The sequence below is a fragment of the Urocampus carinirostris genome, chromosome 8, assembly GCF_059441175.1.
Source record: "Urocampus carinirostris isolate Australia breed hairy pipefish chromosome 8, RoL_Ucar_1.0, whole genome shotgun sequence".
NCBI lineage: Eukaryota > Metazoa > Chordata > Actinopteri > Syngnathiformes > Syngnathidae > Urocampus > Urocampus carinirostris.
The window spans coordinates 12,759,098-12,777,794 of record NC_142356.1 but is presented as its reverse complement, the minus strand read 5'-3'; the positions used below and the strand labels follow the sequence as shown (position 1 = coordinate 12,777,794).

Genomic DNA, 18,697 nt, shown 5'->3' with positions numbered 1-18,697 from the left:
CCGTTTCCTTGCACAATAAAATTCTTACTTTGCCGTCCACACAGTTGCCAGTGAAAAATAAAATGGAAACTAAGAAATGTTTGTTTGGTGACATCGTACAGACACCGCATCCGCACGTGTCTACGACACGTATTTGCTTCTTTGCAAGCTTTCGGAATGTTAAGGGGGTAATAAGTTGGACTGAACTATCTAATAATAATAATAATAATTTCCTTTGTATTGTCATTCTTTGTAACAATGTACACAGAACGAAATGTCGATACACCTGACCCGTTGTAGCGAGCCGATGCAGCCGCAGCCAACAGAGGGCGCCGCCATTTTACCAATGTTATAAGTCTTAGGTATGACTCGGCCGAGGCGCGAACCAGCGACCTCCCAGTCTCAAAGCGGGCACACTACCATCTGACTGTTTTGTCGACATTCCCATTGTAGCGCCTTATAATCCAGTGCGCCTTATGTATGGAAAATATAGGACCAAAAACTACTTTGGGGGGTGCGCCCTATAACCCGGTGCGCCTTATAGTGCGGAAAATACGGTAGGTGCAACGGGTGTAATAATAACTTTTGTTCTATTGAAATTCCTGCTGAAATATGTGTATAGTTTTTGGTAAGTGTCCTGCAATGATGAGTCCAACAGTGCCACCTGCTGGTATGGGGTAGGGTTTGTTTTGGCTTTTGACATGTGACCGGAAGGCGGGGTTTTGTTGGTAGGCCATATCTTTTGGTGCTCCACAAAAAAAGTTAATTTTAAACATTATAACCACAGCTGACAAATCTCTCAACATGCACAATAATGTGATTGATGTTGTCAAGCTGTTTGGATTTATTTTCGTTTGGTTTCTGTTGTCCTAAAATGTTAATTCTCCTTATAGAGATCAAAGCCAGCAGAGAAGCTAATGTGACTCAATTCATTTGCAGGTAAATTGTACCCGTTTTTATACTCATTATTGTTCTTATTTCTATTTTCTCATATATATAAAAAGGATGATGTTGGTTAAAATTCAGACTAAAGAAAAATATGTTGAATTCATTGTAAATGTTAAAAAAAACACTATACGATCTCTTGTTAAAAGTATCTTGTTAAAATGGATATAAACATCTATTGTGATATTCTAAAATGTATTTTATGTAAATTGAGTCTACAGAGCGAGCTGCCAACGAGATCAGAGAGATCAAAGCCAGCAGAGAAGCTAATCTTGTGTTGTGACTCATTTAATTTGCAGAAACTGTAATACAAACAGACAAAAAAAAGGTGAAGAGGGGGATAAAAAGTTGGTTAAAGAAAAAGGAGTTGCGTGAGTAAATGTGTTCATCTGATATATTTTTCCCACCCATACCTTTGGAAATATATACTTTTTTCCTTGGATTACATTCAACGGGACCCGGACTCTGCATGTCTGCATCAAACCTTAAGTACCGGTATAATTTTCCGTTCATTATGCCGGCTGTGATTTTTGGACTGCGGACCTTAATGAAGGACATTCAGTTTCAATCGCGGGACTTGAAGTCGGGTTTGGGTTCATTTTGTGTTTTTGTTACATGTTTAAATGTGGTGGGTGCGGCTTATAATCAGGTGCGCTCTATAGTCCAGAATTGACGGTATATGCTTTCCCGGCTCGAAAGGTAAATAAAAGCAAGACACTGCACACAGTGATGCTGATAGAAAAATGTCAACGTGTTCCAAACCAAAATGGATCAAAAGGTGACAAAATATTTACCTTTGCATTAGTTTTTTCCAGTACTTCATGGATACTCCGGGTGCTACAGCCAGTGCCTTCTCCCACTGCCAGAGAGAAATACTTCACTAAATCACAGTTTCATTTCAATTATGTCTGTTGTTCTTTGTTATCTAGCGGTACATCGAACAAGTGAAAGACTTCTGTTTCTTAAAGGGACACTGTGTAATTTGAGTATTAGACATGGAAGAGTACAAATGACAGAGACTCAAAGTGACCAAACCGCACAATAGCCTTATTTTTTCCCGGTTATGTGTTTTCGGAATAAATCAAAATAGCGACTACCATAAAGTCAGTAAGCGATTACGAAGATGATTGTATATTTACTACTGTGCCGAAAGAAAATGCCGATGAATGCTTTGTCATGGAAAATGGGAGCCCTATATTTCTAGAAGACAGCACCAGGAAAACCACAATGTGGAGGATAGTAACAGATTTAACAGGTTTTTGTGTTTTCGATCAGTGGTGGTTTCTGTAGAAACGGACCAAATTGCATTTGCTTGTCATCGTTCCTCAAGGGTTAAAGGAAACTCCGTTTTGACCTGACTATGACTCTGATGATCCGCAAATAGAACTGTAGAGATTTTGATGAATAACACTTACTGCTGTTCAATTCAAATCTAGAAATTGAATTTTTGGCCGACAAAGTGGTAAAATTGTGAGTATGTAAATATTGAATGGAGTACCGTCCAACCTCCCATTTTGATCTTTATTTTTGTCATGCTAACCAATTATATAAATAATGTTGGCATGTTCAAAAGGCTGAGATGTTTCACTGCCATTTTCCTTGCAGAAAGACGATATCACAAATCACGGTCCCCAAGCTTGTCACCGGTTTTCTTTCCCTAAGAAGCGTGCTAACTTCTGATGTTGGCCCCATGACTGCAGATTGTAGTACAGTGGCACCTCTTTATACAAGGACTTCTAAAGACAAAAATTTCAGTAGAAAAATCTTGCTCTATACATAAGAGAATCCAGTTTCTGAAAAAAAGCCATCCAACCATTTTCTCAACCGCATCAAGCTTTCTTATTCCACTTCCATTTAAAAAGAAACGGCTCGCCTCTTCTCTATGCTTTATACCAACCATATTGAATGGATGCACGAGATTAAACATAAAAATGTCTAAGTTCTTGGCGCGCTAGAGATACAGTAGAGAGGATACAGGAAGAGGAAGTAGATTTCTTCTTCGGGTGGAATCTGGGTGACCTCTCACAGCGCCACACGCCGGTAGTGGCGGAAAGAAGCACTACAGTACTGTCCTGTACTCGGAAAAAGGTGCACGCAATACAAAACAGCAATAACCGGATATTTTTCGACATTCCGAAAAAATGTTCATATCTACCGTTTTTCGTAACTCAAATGTTTGTAAGTAGGGGAGCGTCTCTACAAATAAGCATCACTTGACCTGAAATCTTTGCAGGATGTCAGCTCTTTTACACCTTTACTGCCCTCAAGCTGCGAGAAGAAGCATTTATTTAGTATCTATTTAAAAAAAAAAAAAACTTTGATGAAAATAAGCTAGACCAGGGGTCGGAACCTTTTTAACTCAAAGAGCCATAAAAGCAAAATATATTAATTTTAGTTTGGGAAAGAGCCACAACATATGAGACAAATTTACTAAATTGCTAAACCCGCACCCCAGACAAAAGCTTAGTCTTCAGCACATTTATTTTTGATGATTTGATAAAAATGATGAAAAGAGAGTAATGCCAGAGCCCGTGTCCCAAAATCAATAAACATACCACTTTAAACTTGTCTCTTGCTTGCAATTACTCAAGATCGGTTGAACTTGTTTTGACCCTTTTTTCATACATATTGGTTTCAAAACCAGATGCAAGCAGTTATTTTGTAAAAACGTCACAACATTCTGCAAACAGGGAGCCTGATGTGCTTACTTTTGGCGCAGACGGAGTAGGGCAGAATGGGAGGGAGTGCTTGCTCTTTTTGCATAGCTCCACCCATCCCTCCCACTCACCCAATCAAATAACTTTAAGTTCTCTTCCGGTGTTTTGGCGTTTTTACTGTTTGTTCTGTGGATTCATCATAAGGTATCTGAACACTGAGCACAGATTATATAGTGAGCTTTTATATAAAGGATTCTTTAGCGTTGCAGAGCCAAAACGAGGTTTTTTTGTGTGACACCTTGACTGTAAATTGTAGTGAAAAACGTGCCCTATATATTATGCGAAGTAATGGATTGTATTCAGCTTTGGTTTGACTTTGCGTGTATCTGAACAGGATTACCGTAAATTCCGGACTATAAGCCGCTACTTTTTTCCCAAATGTTCAGCCCTGCGGCTTATTTAGTGAAGCGGCCAATTTATGTAATTTGTCTAACGGCCATCAGCGGCGTTGGAGTATCAAAGGTAAGATTAAGACCAGTAGAATATGTGCGCCAAGAAAGACTGCAACCTCTAAGTTTATGCATACATTGTCTGTAAAGTAAAGGTACGTTCCGATAATGAGGGAGACGCCCTTGATGGCGATAGTTATGAGGAGGAAGTTGAGGACGATCTACCATGAATTTCACAATTACGGGATGCTTTTTTATTGACAGGCACGTTTGATGCATTGCGAGCATGATCCTACTAGCGTGTTGGTACTTTTCAAAGGCACGGTTTGGGATGAAAGTTATATTATTATTATTAAAGCATTGAAAACTCTCTCGGTGTACCGTCTTTCTTCGTAAATATGTGTAACCATGTATAATATGTATTTGAAACTATATCTTTTTGTAATGTATTTATTTTAGAGATTTATTCTGATATGTGTTCTACGAGCGAATCAAAAAGAAAGGGCAGAGCAAACGCGGGCTGATGGGAAGTAGGGTAAAGCTGAGTTACCGGTAGATCTGTCTGTTGTCGCAGCGGACAATAGTGGATATATATTTTTCCCACCCTTAACTTTGGAAATATACATTTTGTTTCCTCGGATTACTTTCAACGGGACCCGGACTTTACAAGTCTGCATCATACGTTTATTACGGGTATCATTTTCCATTCATGATGCTGATTGTGGTTTTGTGAATGTGCTTAATTGCTGTTGAGATTGTCATGATTGTTTTCTGTTTTTAGTGTCAGTAAATTTGTTCAAACCAAAAAAGTTACAATTGTGAAACTTACAGCCTGGTCTGGGTTAAACTTGTGATTGTGTCACAAGTTATAATGCGTGCGCACGCGGCTTGTACAGAGGTGCGGCTTGTGTAAGTACAAAATCACTTAAATAGTGGTGGGTGCGGCTTATAATCAGGTGCGCTCTATAATCCGGACTTTACGGTGATGGCCCAAGTTTTGAACGATGTGGAGAAAATTTGCATGCAATCAAATTTGTCTCTGAGCCACAGGTACTCTTAGAAAGAGCCACATTTGGCTCGCGAGCCATAGGTTCCCGACCCCTGAGCTAGAGACTCGCTTCTCTTTTTTAACATACTCCAAAACTTACAGTGGGACCGCGGGCCTTCTGTCTGACATGCCTGCTTTACAGTATTAAAAGAGGAATATTTTTGCCAATGATAATGAAGGTCAAACAAAATTATGTTGATGAAGATAAAGGAATGTGATGTATTTAGGAAAACAACAAAGACATGCTAGCACCTGTCCAAGCTCCACCATTAATTCACAGTATCGCTGAATCTGTCCGAGCCTCAGATGGATATCTCCAGCTTCTTTAAGGCGTTCTTCTTTACTGGGAGCTCCGATGCCTCCCCCGAATTTCGACATCTTGACGATTGTTAGTTCTTGGGCTTCAGACTGAAGTACAGCACAGACAATAAAAGTCAAATGTGGAACATATTGAACATTTCACAACTTGAAACGCAATAAGACGACTAATCACAAAAAAAAAACATTGTTGCAAATTATTATGGATTTATAATCAGAATATATACCAGTACAACACTTTAAATTTAAGTTTATTATAAATCTACTTATAATATTCATTGCATGTAAATGACATCGCTGTTTTCCATCTGCCATCAGTATGTGCCTGTATTTCCTCTTCTTCTTTCATGCAATGTTTGCGTTGCTCCGTCTGCTAAAAGCCACGTGAACTCCTCTTTCCACGATGCTTTTAATGTTCGTTTACGTTTTGTAGCGTCATCAATTTTGTTTGCTTCTTTTGAATCTTCTAGGGCTGAGGTTTTGGCTTGATTCCTAAGCACTTCTCCAGGTTTTTTGTGTTCTCTGTGCGTCTACTTTGGAAAATGATATGGAAATGCACGACCTTATAAGGCTCGGGAAAGTCCGGAAGCACGAAGTTATGCGATGCAGGCTTCTGATTGGCTGCAGAGTGTGCAAATTACCGAACGAACCAAAATTCCGGCAGACGTGATTTCAGACACTGCTATAGGATAATGAGCCGCTCACCGAGTAAAAACGTTAATTCAATTGCATATAAAATATAGCATATATAGCCTGGCAAAATCCGACATCATTTCAGTACAACCAACTGGTTATTGTCAAACCCGTTTATAACCGCCAGCTAATCATCGTAATCATTTATATTACAGTATCGAAATTTCTAAACGTCAAGATCTAAGTTTTTAATCTCTATTCTTGGTCCGAATGAGGTAATTGTAATAATCTTGAGTTTTGTGGTGCTCTCATTCTCAGTTCAGTATGGACCAGGGGTTTCCAACCTGGGGCCCACAGGCACCAGGGTGCCCCATAAAGAAAACCGAGTTGCCCGCAGACCTGTTTCGAAAAATTGCTGACCATTGCTGGGTCATTGTGATATTCTAGTAAAATGTTTTTTCACAGTGGTTGACTGCGTTTTTTAACCCTACTTCCAATAATTAACCTGGTAATAACATAGTAACAACATTGTAATAACATGATTTTTAAGCAAGGCATATCTAACTGGATGACCCTGGGAACAAAAAGTAGCTCTAAGCTTGAAAAAGGTGGAGACTCCTGTAATAGACTATGACTAGGGTCACTAAATGTGAGAGGATGTGGAAGTAAAGCGACCGAGTGGAAGAAAGAGGAGATAGGAAGAATGATGACTAAAAGGAAGAGAATTTAATACTGAAGGTAACTAAAAAGTAGATATTATTGTTCATCCATATCCCCCAGGAATTAACACTAATCATAGAATATATATAATTCAGATTCAGATATACTTTATTGTCATTCTTGTACACGTGTATACGAAATGTTGATACATCTGACCCGCACAGTTCCCTTGAATGTACAGATATAAATAAAATGTTGTATTGAGTTGGAGTATTGAAGTACTAATAATATACTAAATAATTAAAGCTATGTATAGTATTATACAGTAGTGCAAAGAGTGCAAGAGGAGCAGCTAATCAGATGTGTAAAATGGGCAGTCAGGTAAACAAGTCACTATACAATAACAATAACACTGGAGAACGATAGTGCAGAGGAGAACAGATGTGCAAAGGAGTGGCTAGGTATAAGAGAACTGCCAGTAGTGCAAAAAAACAAATATAATTGTCAACCTGTAAAATTTTCATTTAAATGCATCACACTACAATGATTTTGGTATGTTTTTTGGAATATTTGAGTGCTTTACAACCCCAACTGTAGTATTAAATACTCATGACTGTGCTCTGCGGAATTGCATATCAGATTTAGTACCAAGTGTTAATAGCGGCAAACAATAAACATTTGATTTTGGGGGAAACTTACCGTTTTGAACTTGAGCAGGTGTTTCATATGCATCACACCCTTGCTGTAGCTACCTGGTAGCAAAGAGTCATCCTGCCCGTTAATGACTGATACCAAGTCCCACAAATTGCTGCTTCCCCCTGGAGGCTGTCAGGGAAACACGCAAGTAACTTAATTAGAAACTATTACGACCAGGGAAGACTGAATCCAAAGTAATGACTAACTTAAATAACCAAGTATTTTCAAGGTTCTGAATAAACGGACATAGTAGCATTGATAACTGAGTCTAATAGTCTAATACTATTTTTGGAAATACGGTGGCTTGCGAAACTATTTGGCCCCATACAACTTTGTGACCTTTTGCCACATTTCAGACTTTAAACATGAAGATATAAAACTGTAATTTCTCGTGAAGCATCAATAATAAGTGGGACACAAGCATGAAGTGGAACACACTTGGATCTTTTTTAACAAATTAAACACGAAAAAGTGGCTGTGCAAAATGATTCAACCCCTTTACTTTCAGTGCAGCAAGTTCAGTGAGGATCTCTGTATGATTCAATGTTGATCTAAATGACTGCCGATGAATGGAATCCACCTGCGTGTAATCGAGTCTCTGTATAAATGCAGCTGCACTGTGATAGTCTCAGAGGTCTGTTTAAAGCGCATTAAAATCAAGGAACACACCAGGCAGTTTAAAGCTGGATTTGGATACAAAAAGATTCCCCAAGCTTTAAACATCCCAAGGAGCACTGTGCAAGCAATACTATTAAAATGGAAGGAGTATTAGACTACTGCAAATCTACCAAGATCGGGCAGTCCCCCTAAACTTTCAGCTCATAAAAGGGGAAAACTGATCAGCGATGCAACCAAGAGGCCTATGATCACTCTGGATGAACTGCACAGGTCTACAGCTCAGGTAGGAGAATCTGTCCATAGGACAACAATTAGTCGTATACTGCACAAATCTGGCCTTTATGGAAGAGTGGCAAGAAGGAAGCCATTTCTTAAAGATATCCAGAAAAAGTGTCGTTTAAAGTTCGCCACAAGCCACTTGGGAGACACACTATACATGTGGAAGAAGGTGCTCTGGTCAGATGAGACCAAAATCAAACTTTTTGGCAACAATAGAAGAATTGTTTGGCGTAAAGGCAGCACAGCTCATCACCCTCAACACACCATCCCCACAGTCAAACATGGTGGTGGCAGCATCATGGTTTGGGCCTGCTTTTCTTCAGCAGGGACAGGGAAGATGGTTAAAATTGATGGGAAGATGGATGGAGCCAAATACAGGACCATTCTGTAAGAAAACCTGACGGAGTCCGCAAAAGACCTGAGACTGGAGACCGGAGATTTGTCTTCCAACAAGACAATGATCCAAAACATAAAGCAAAAGCTACAATGGAATGGTTCACCCAAAAACATATCAAGGTGTTGGAATGGCCAAGTCAAAGTCCAGACCTCAATCCAATTGAGAATCTGTGGGAGGAACTGAAAACTGCTGTTCACAAACGCTTTCCATCCAACCTCACTGAGCTTGAGCTGTTTTGCAAGGAGGAATGGGCAAAAATATCAGTTTCTCGATGCGCAAAACCAATAGAGACATACCCCAAGCGACTTGCAGCTGTAATCGCAGCAAAAGGTGGCGCTACAAAGTATTAACTCAATGGGGCTGAATTATTTTGCCCTTTTTGCTTTTTTATTTGTTAAAAAAGTTTAAAATATCCAATAAAGTGTGTTCCACTTCATGATTGTGTCCCACTTATTGTTGATGCTTCACAAGAAATTAGTTTTATATCTTGATGTTTGAAGTCTGAAACGTGGCAAAAGCTCACAAAGTTCAAGGGGGCCAAATACAGTGGGACCTCGGTTATCGCGGTTAATGGGGACCAAAACCACCCGCGAAAAGTGAAAATTTGCGAAGTAGCGACGCCCCTTCAAAAAAAAAAAACCTTTGCAGTACACCCCCCGATATACAGTACAATACAGTACACCATATGGAATACGGTTAGAGAGAGAGATTCTTGTTAAACAATCAAACAATAAAACAAACTTTTACTTACCTCTTACAATAAGTTCTTTTCACCTCGGTTTAGGTTTGCATCCGGGCTGATTTTCTTCGCCCTACAATCGTGGATCCAAATAACCAGTGCATTTTCCATTCCCACCATGGTCTTATTCTGGGTGTTTACAACCCTTTTGGCATCTTTCGTGAAAGATATTGCAGCAGTTTTGCGGATGTTCTTCTCTTCCTTCTTTATGTATCTAACAGTGGATTTGTTAAGGCCATATTGTCAGGCTACGCTAGCGTAGCTATTTCCTGCTTTCAATTTGTCCAATAAACTCACTTTTTCTGTAATTGTTAGCATCTTTCGCTTTTTCTTCGGTTCACAAGCTGCACCAAGGGATGAAGAGCGTTTAGGAGCCATCACGAGGACTTCACAGAACTTTAAAAATCACCGCGAGACAAAGGCTAACGACAGTAATGGCGAGAAGCGTACTGTATTGTGCTGTACAGTAGCCCACGAGATATCCGTGGTCTACTGTAGTGAATGGGCCAATGGGGAGTCGAGTATTCAGCGAGTGCTGGCCAATGAGCTTGCGTCTATGGCCGTGACGCTTAGCGTACACGTGCATTTCTTTGTGTTTTAAAATTTTGTAAAATGAAGCAATTACTGGGCAGCACGGCGGCGCAGTGGTTAGCGCTTGTGCGGCACAGTTCATGTCATGGGAACCTGTCGTGGGTTCAAATCCAGCTCCAGACTTCCTGTGCGGAGTTTGTATGTTCTCCCCGTGCTTGCGTGGGTTTCCTCCGGGCACTCCGGTTTCCTCCCACGTTCCAAAAACATGCATTTCAGGTGAATTGGCCGATCCAGATTGTCCCTAGGTGTGAATGAGCGAATGAGTTGTCTGTCCCTGTGTGTCCTGCGATTGGCTGGCAACCAGTTCAGGGTGTCCCCTGCCCACTGCCCGGAGATGGCTGGGATGGGCTCCAGCCCCCCCGCGACCCTAATGAGGATAAGCGGTACAGCTGATGAGATGAGATGAGATGAGAAGCAATTACTAATTCTAATTGAATATTTTGTTTTCAAAGTTTGTAAAATAATGTAATTTCTCATTTTAATGTAATATTTTTCATTATCATTATTTTTTCAATTTTTTATTGATATTATTATTATTATTGATTTTTTTTAACTATTATTATTTTTTAGGCCCGCGAAGCTCTGAACCCGCGGCCGTCGAACCGCGAAGTAGCGAGGTCCCACTGTAGTTTCGTAAGCCGCTGTACCCATATTATGACATCAAACGTGTTTCATGGCAAAGAGAAAATCTCGAAAATAGTTACCGAACAGCATTCAGAGAACCAACGCAACTTCTTGGCTGTCGTGTCGCAGCTTAATTTCTCCAACTCCTGTTTGATATCTCTTGACACTTTACCACAAAGTAATGGTGGAGAGCCAGGAACCATAGCTTTATCTGCAACACATCGCCCACGTTGCACAACACAACTCCAAAATTCCAAACGGGAATCGACAGAACCGACCCATTGAGCGTACCGGTGTTTCCTATGATCTTCTCCCAGGGTTGGTTGGTGAGGATGTTTAGCAGCAGAGGAGAGATTAAAGGCGTCAGAGACCACAGTCTCACTGTGCTGTCCCTGCTACAACTGGCCATGGTGAAAGGACGATTCTGGTGGCATGTTAAACCTTAACACACATCCTGACATCAACTCAACTGAAGATTTCTATCCTCGAAAACAGATGTGTTAAAAAATCTTTTGGATTGTACTTTTTTGACCATTGTCAAAAATGGAAAGAAAAACACACACAGTTTAATAATTTGGGTGTATTTTGATCAGTGTTGGGACTAAAAAAAAAATGTTAATGTTTTTAATCTACCGTAAATTCCGGACTATAAGCCGCTACTTTTTCCCCAAACTTTCAACCCTGCAGCTTATTCAGTGATGCGGCCAATTTATGCAATTTTTCTAACGGCCGCCAGCGGCGCTCAAGTACAAAATGTAAGATTGAGACCGGTGGAATATATGCGCCGAGGAAGACTGCAACTTCTTGGCTTGACTAGCGGCGAGAAATCTTTCACTAAAACTGGCCGCGTGCGAAAGGCAACTTTTTCGCAAGTCTGCGAGTGGATCCTGACAGCGTGGGGCAGCACCAAAAAATCCACCATCACCAACGGGTTCCGAAAAGCCGGTCTGCTGCGTGACTGAGAAGAGGGCACAGAATCAGGAGTGGATGGGAGCGTGGGACGACGTCTATATGACACTGTTTCTTTCCGACACTGAGGAAGACGACTTTGATGGCTTCAGTTCTAAGGAGGAAGATGAGGACGGTTTACCGTGATTTTTACAAGTACAGTATGTTTTTTTAACAGACCCGTTTACTGTGTTGCGAGTGTGTTGCTAGCGTGTTGCTACCATTAACTGCCCGGATGAAAGTTATATTATTATTATTAAAGCTTTGAAAACGCTCTCGGTGTACCGTCTTTCTTTGTAAATATGTGTAACCATGTATAATATGTATTTGCAACTGTATATTTTTGTAATGTATTTATTTGTATTTATTTTGGACACTTATTATGTTTTGGACGGGCAGATTAAAAAGAAGGGGCGTGACAAACGCGGGCTGACGGGAAGTGGGGACCGGTATAGGTGAGTGTTTGTGGACACGGCGGACAATAGTGGATATATATTTTTCCCACCCTTACCTTTGGAAATATACACTTTTTTCCTTGGATTACTTTCAACGGGACCCGGACTCTGCCGGTCTGCATCAAACCTTAAGTACCGGTATCATTCTCGTTAATTTTGCCGGCTGTGATTTTTGGACTGTGTACTTTAATGAAGGATATTCTGTTACAATCACAGTACTGGGTTAATTTTGTGTTACATTTTTTTAATGTGGGAGCATGTGGCTTATATACAGGTGCGGCTTGTGTAAGTACAAAATCGGTTTGCCTCTTAAAATGTGGTGGGTGCGGCTTATAATCAGGTGCGCTCTATAGTCCGGAATTTACGTATAAAAACAGGCCTGCACATTACTTATTTGTATTCTATTCATGCATAACTTTACCATAGACATCGGCACCATGGTCGTAGACTGTGTCCAGGCAGTTGCCATCTCTTGTGTCCCAAACTCGTATTGTATAATCCCAAGAGCCTAGAAAAAAATTGAAATAATCCATTTATCCATCTATCTATCTACCCTGGTCATATCCCTCGAGAGGGGTGACCGACAGCAAGACAAACACATACAAAAACAAAGAAAATAACAAGTTAGGGACACAGGAAAGCGGCCATGTCACTCGGGTCAGGGTGACACAACACACACTGTTCAACAGCAGGGCCCGACAGCTTTCACTGGTTTACCCCTGCCGCATCATACGGGTGCCCTGTCCCTTAGAACAGGTCCAAGCATCCCACTATCCTTTTACAACACTTCTCCACTCCTTCCTATCACCAACAAGAGCACTAGCTTCCACTAGATTTAGACCTTTTTCCCGCAGTGCACTCATAACACCATCCATCCACGTCAATCACGGCCTTCCTCTTGGTCTCCTTCGATTGACTTCTGCTCTGTAGATCCTCTTCAACATTCCATGTGTCCAAACCAACCTAGTACTCTCTTATCCACACGCTTGCTCAGTTCAACTACTACTCCAGTTCTGTCTCTCACAATTTCATTTCCTAACCTATCCAATCTCGTCACTCCTAAAATACTCCTCAAACACTTCATCTAAAAAACATTCAATTTCCTTCTCAAATCTGCGTTCGGGCTCCAAGTTTCTGCACCATACAACACAGTCGGCACAATCGCACTCCCATACGGTCCCCTCTTAACATCCATACTCATACTCTTGTTGCTCATCACTCTCCTCAGAGCACCCAAAACCTTGCTTCCTTGATTCACTCTGAATCGATACCAATTGCACGGGCAGATATCGGACAGATGGGGTCGATACCGGACAGGACGGGACAGACAGAATTGATATCAGGCACTTGAGACTGGAGTCCGATAACAAGCGGGACGAGATGGACGGAAACAATACCAGACACTGGAGATCGATATCAAATAGAACAAAAGAGCCGGGAACGAAACTGGTGATCGATATTAAACAGGACAAAAATAGACGGGAACGATACCGGACAGGAAACACAAGCAGGAAACCGGACAGAGTCAAAACCCACGTCTTGCGGGTGCAGAGGCTCGTTGATGGACTGACAAAGGGTGAGTGAGAGCACTGAGCTTAAATAGGAGGAAAGCCAATCCCTCAACGAGCCGCAGATGGCGCCAAACGGGCGGGGCCAATTGGGCGCCATGGGCAACCGTGACCACTCCGGAGAGACTAGCAGTCCGAAAAATAAGGTATCAGTCTATTTGACTTAATAGGTAAGAACAAAAGCCAGGAAAAAAAAATAGCCTACCTGAAATAAGGAGGTATGGAATCTCTGTGTTCCACATGAGACCTCTGACTGGTGCTGTATGACCACTCAATACATTGATGCATGCGTCCTGTGTGTAGTCCCATATACGAACAGTACTGTACAAAGAAAATGAAACATTTGTATTTATTTCAGAATATTTTTTTCTTATTGTTAAATTCTACATTTCTCTCTTTCCTTTTTCTCCTTATCTCTCTTTCTTTCTCTCTATCTTCCCTTCTTATTTTCTCTCTCCTCTTCCTTCCGTCTCTCCCTTTCTCTTTCACCCTCTTCATCTGTTTAACCCTCTCTTTTTCTCTTTTTTATCTTTCTGTCCCTCTTTCTTTCTCACTCTCTTTGGCTCTTTCTTTTACTCTCTCCCTCTTATTCTCCCTCCCTCTTTCTCTCTCTCTCCATTTTCTTTTTTTCGCTATTTCCTTTTATCTCATTTATTCTCTCTCTCTCTTTCTCTCATCCCCTCTTCTCATCACCGTCTTTCTCTCTGTCTAACTTTTCCTCTCTCTTTCTTTCTTACCATTTATCTTTGTTGTTCTTTCTCTTTCTTCCTTTCTCTATTTCTTGGTCACCCTCTCTCTCTTTCTCTCTCTCTCACTTTTTGTTTGCTATTTCCTTTTATCTCATTTATTCTCTCTCTCTCTCTCTCTCTGTTTTCTTTCGTTTGCTATTTTCTTTTATTATTTATTCTCTCTTTCACTCTTCGTTCGCTATTTCCTTTTATCTCATTTATTCTCTCTCTGTTTTCTTTCGTTCGCCATTTCCTTTAATCTCATTTATTCTCTCTCTGTTTTCTTTCGTTCGCCATTTCCTTTAATCTCTTTTATTCTCTGTTTTCTTTCGTTCGCCATTTCCTTTTATCTCATTTATTCTCTCTCTGTTTTCTTTCGTTCGCCATTTCCTTTTATCTCATTTATTCTCTCTCCGTTTTCTTTCGTTTGCCATTTCCTTTTATCTCATTTATTCTCTCTCTCTTTCTTTCTCTCATCCCCTCTTCTCATCACCATCTTTCTCTCTGTCTAACTTTTCCTCTCTCTCTTTCTTTCTTACCATTTATCTCTTTGTTGTTCTCTCTCTTTCTTCCTTTCTGTATTTCTTTGTCACCCTCTCTATCCATCTCTCTCTCTCTCGCTTCGTTCGCTATTTCCTTTTATCTCATTTATTCTCTCTCTCTCTCTGTTTTCTTTTGTTTGCTATTTCCTTTTATCTCATTTATTCTCTCTCTCCATCTCTCTCTCTCTCTCACTGTTTTCTTACGTTCGTTATTTCCTTTTATCTCATTTATTCCGTCTCTCTCTCTCTCTCTCTCTCTCTCTCTCTCACTCTCTCCCTCCCTTTTAGAAGGCTGTCTACCAGATGTTTTGTTCTTACCTATATTTCACGTTGCTGATGTAAAGTATTAATACTCTGTACAGCCCTTTTAGACTTCTTGTGATTAAGGGCTATACAAATAAACATGACTTGACATTTCATGAAAATTCTCCGTTTAAACCCACCCATCATCTGATCCAGAACAAAGTATCCCCTCTCTGAGCGGAGACCAACGAACATGAAACACTTTGGCAAGGTGTCCGGTGAAAACTTTGAGTGGCTGGTCTGAACTGGTGGCCAGGTAATACACACGGACATTCTTATCCTCGCAGCCAGTTGCGATCATATCCCTGTCAACAGAGTTAAATATAGTCATAAATATAATGTACGTACTGATGTATAGTACCGTATTTTCCGCACTATAGGGCGCACCCCGAAAAAAATCGTTTTTGGTCCTATTTTTGACATACATAAGGCGCACCGGATTATAAGGCGCTACAATGGGAACGTCAACAAAACAGTCAGATAGTTCAGTCAAGCTTATTACCGCCTTAACATTCCGAAAGCTTGCAAAGACGCAAATACGTGTCTCAGACATGTAGGGAAACAGTGTCTGTACGATGTCACTCAAATGCATCGTTCCAAATATCATTCGGAAGGTTAAAGTCTTGGGATTCAAGAAATGCCAACCATTCCTTAGTTTCTATTTTCTTTTTCGCTCACAACTTTACTGTATATATGACAATAAACACTTGGAATTGAGTTGAATTTAAAAATAGACACTCCATTCCATCCATTATCTGCACCGCTTATCACAGAAACATCGAGTTCAGTCTGAAACAAGATACAGGGATAATATAGAAAGCCGGAGTAGCTCACCGAAGTCGTTGTGTTCATAATAATGTGCAGCCGTGGTCCTCTTATATCCGTGAGTTTTAATAAATCCAGGAGAATAAAATATTTACAAATACAAAATAGTAAAAAATGCTTTCTGTATGCCGTCAGCCACGTGCTATACGCATTCATCTTTTTCGGCCAATTGCAGGCTTTGTTTTGCCGTTTAAGCCAATGCCAGCCTGTAAATGATAAAAAGGATCCGCCTCTTGACCTCCGAATAACTTTAGCCAATAGTGATCCATTCAAATGATGATTGACACATTGTTTAGCCAATGAAACGCCTGTAAATAAATCCCAGCATACACCGCGGACTACTTCGCCTTCGGGGGAAAATCGAGTCGGCGGCTGCAAGTTAGTTGCAAGACTTTGCGAATTAATTTTGTTCCATAAATAAGGCGCACTGTATTATAAGGCGCATGGTCAGCTTTTGAAAAAAATAAAGGCTTTTAGGTGCGCCTTATAGTGCGGAAAATACGGTACATGGTTCATCGCTCCCCGTACAAAAACGTCATACGTACTTGTTGTTTTGACTCCAGTCGCAGCCAAAAACCGCAGCGGGATGTTTGTACTTGTGAAGGATTTTACCGTCTATGGTCCGAATGATGCTGCAGTCCAAAAATGTCCCAAGAAACTCAAGACACATTCACACATTCAGTGTCTAAGGTGTATTCAATTACAAAATCACAATGAAGATATACTGTTTTATATGCAGTGGAACCTCGGTTTTTGAACGCCTCTCAGTTCGAACGAATGGGAGTCCGACCAAAAATGTAGAGAAATTCTTGCTTCGCTGTTCGGTCAAAAAATCGGAGTTCGAACGCCGGTAATGCGTGGGTGCGATGTGGAGCCGCGTACGGGTGTAGATGGCTCTTTTCGTGACCAACTGTTATCACGTGCGGCGTGCTTCGTTTTGCTTTCGCTTTTAGTATAGGTGTACGAAGTCTTTTAGCCCCTAATTATGCCTCCGAAGAAAGTCGGTGCAAGCAGCAAAGTTGCTACAGGTGAAAAAAGAAAAGTAGTGCGTACAACTATTGGATTTAAGAAAGAAATAATAGCAAAATATGAAGGAGGTGTGCGAGTGTCTGATCTTGCTAGAGAATACAGCATGGCTAAATCTACTATCAGTACGATACTAAAGAATAAAGAGGCTGTGAAATCTAGTGATGTGGCTAAAGGGAGTGAGTGCTATAAGCAAGCAACGGCAGCTAGTTTTGGAAGAGGTTGAAAAACTTTTGATGATTTTCCTCTCCCCACCGTCCACCTGCGCCTTCTGCTGACCACCACAAAGGTAAGAAATCCTATTCATAATTCTTTTCTTTATCCTTTTTTATTTTTTTTATTTTTACACGTTCATGTTAGCGTAATCTTTCGTACGGAAGATTACGCTAACGCGAACGTACGATTAGCCTGGGTTAGCTTTATGTTTACGTTAAACGTTCAAGGTAAACATTCAGGGTGTTGGAACGGATTAAAACGATTTACATTATTTTGAATGGGAAAAATGATTTCGGTGATCGAACAAATCGGTTTTCGAACAGGGTTCTGGAACGGATTATGGTCGAGAACCGAGGTTCCACTGTATTAGGAAAAGAAAATGACTTCTTACCAGAATCCATCACCACTGCAGGTTGCAATTCGCTTTGAATCTTTGTGACTCCATGATATACAAAATATACCATTTTTACCATGCTGGAGGAAATGAAGCATATAGACAAAGAGTAGTCCTTGTTAATAGATATCTATAATTAGTTTTTTCACATTAGAAGAAAACAACAAACTTGGGGAAAGGACAATGTTGAATCAAAGTCCACAAAGTTGGCCTGTACCAGATAACAGTGGTACTTCTACATACAGGCATAATTCGTTTCGGGATCGTGCCTGCAGATCCAATTTCTCAGGTAACGAGCAAATTTTTCCAATTTCAAAGAATTAAACGCGGCACTGTGGCTGAGTGATTAGCATGTTTGCGACACAGTTCCGAGGTTATGGGATCAAATCCAGCTACCAGCCTTTCTGTGCGGGGTTTGCATGTTCTCCCTGTGGCTGTGTGAGTTTCATCCCACATTCCAAAAACATACACATACCTGTCAACCTGTATGTTTTTGCCGTACAAAGTCTGTTTATTATGCATTTTAAGAAGTGTACGACGTACAAGAAAATCGGTACGGAAAAACGCTAATTTGTCAATGATGTGTACCATCCGGTATACACAAAACGGCAAATCAATCAAGTCAAACGAGTTCGCCACAGTAGCCTCTATCTCGGTATTGGTTTTTTTTCGTTGCAAACGAAGCGAACGGTTTGATGCTACTGTGCGTATGCGTCTGCCGCCCGGGGATTTCCCATCAACCATCATTCCGTGGTAGTTGTGTAGTGAAAGGAAGTCCGTCTCTTTTTAGAGAACCGGCTTTTTTGGCTCAACTCATAAAAGAGAGCCGGCTCTCAAACGGCTCACCTGCTTTGACGCATTAGATTATGAATGATGATGTTGTATAAAGAAGTTAAGAAAAAAAGGAAGTATAAAAGGAGAAAATGAAAAAAGACAGGTTTGTGGTGATCCCTTTAATCAGTATATTACCAACAATAATATAATGACGAAAATGAATTCATAATTTGAATAAGAAAATTCTACTTAATTATATTTGCATGTATTTTTTCCTTCTACAGT

At 40.6% G+C, this 18,697-nt stretch overlaps 1 protein-coding gene across 3 annotated transcripts in view; it reads right to left on the bottom strand.

Annotated features, from left to right (window-relative positions):
• wdr17 (WD repeat domain 17) overlaps window positions 1-18,697 on the bottom strand; it is a 69,419-nt gene that overhangs the window by 32,879 nt on the left and 17,843 nt on the right. For all 3 annotated transcript variants that reach the window (XR_015851095.1, XM_088341643.1, XM_088341645.1), the window contains exons 11-20: window positions 17,636-17,718; window positions 16,548-16,634; window positions 15,318-15,482; window positions 13,810-13,925; window positions 12,458-12,544; window positions 10,925-11,074; window positions 10,714-10,844; window positions 7,389-7,514; window positions 5,331-5,486; window positions 1,719-1,783 (exon numbers count right to left, since the gene is read on the bottom strand). Coding sequence is in view for 2 of the 3 variants with exons in the window: in XM_088341643.1 (XP_088197769.1) it covers window positions 1,719-1,783; window positions 5,331-5,486; window positions 7,389-7,514; window positions 10,714-10,844; window positions 10,925-11,074; window positions 12,458-12,544; window positions 13,810-13,925; window positions 15,318-15,482; window positions 16,548-16,634; window positions 17,636-17,718 (1,166 nt within the window). In the remaining variant the exon portion in view is untranslated. The remainder of the gene's footprint in view (window positions 1-1,718; window positions 1,784-5,330; window positions 5,487-7,388; window positions 7,515-10,713; window positions 10,845-10,924; window positions 11,075-12,457; window positions 12,545-13,809; window positions 13,926-15,317; window positions 15,483-16,547; window positions 16,635-17,635; window positions 17,719-18,697) is intronic.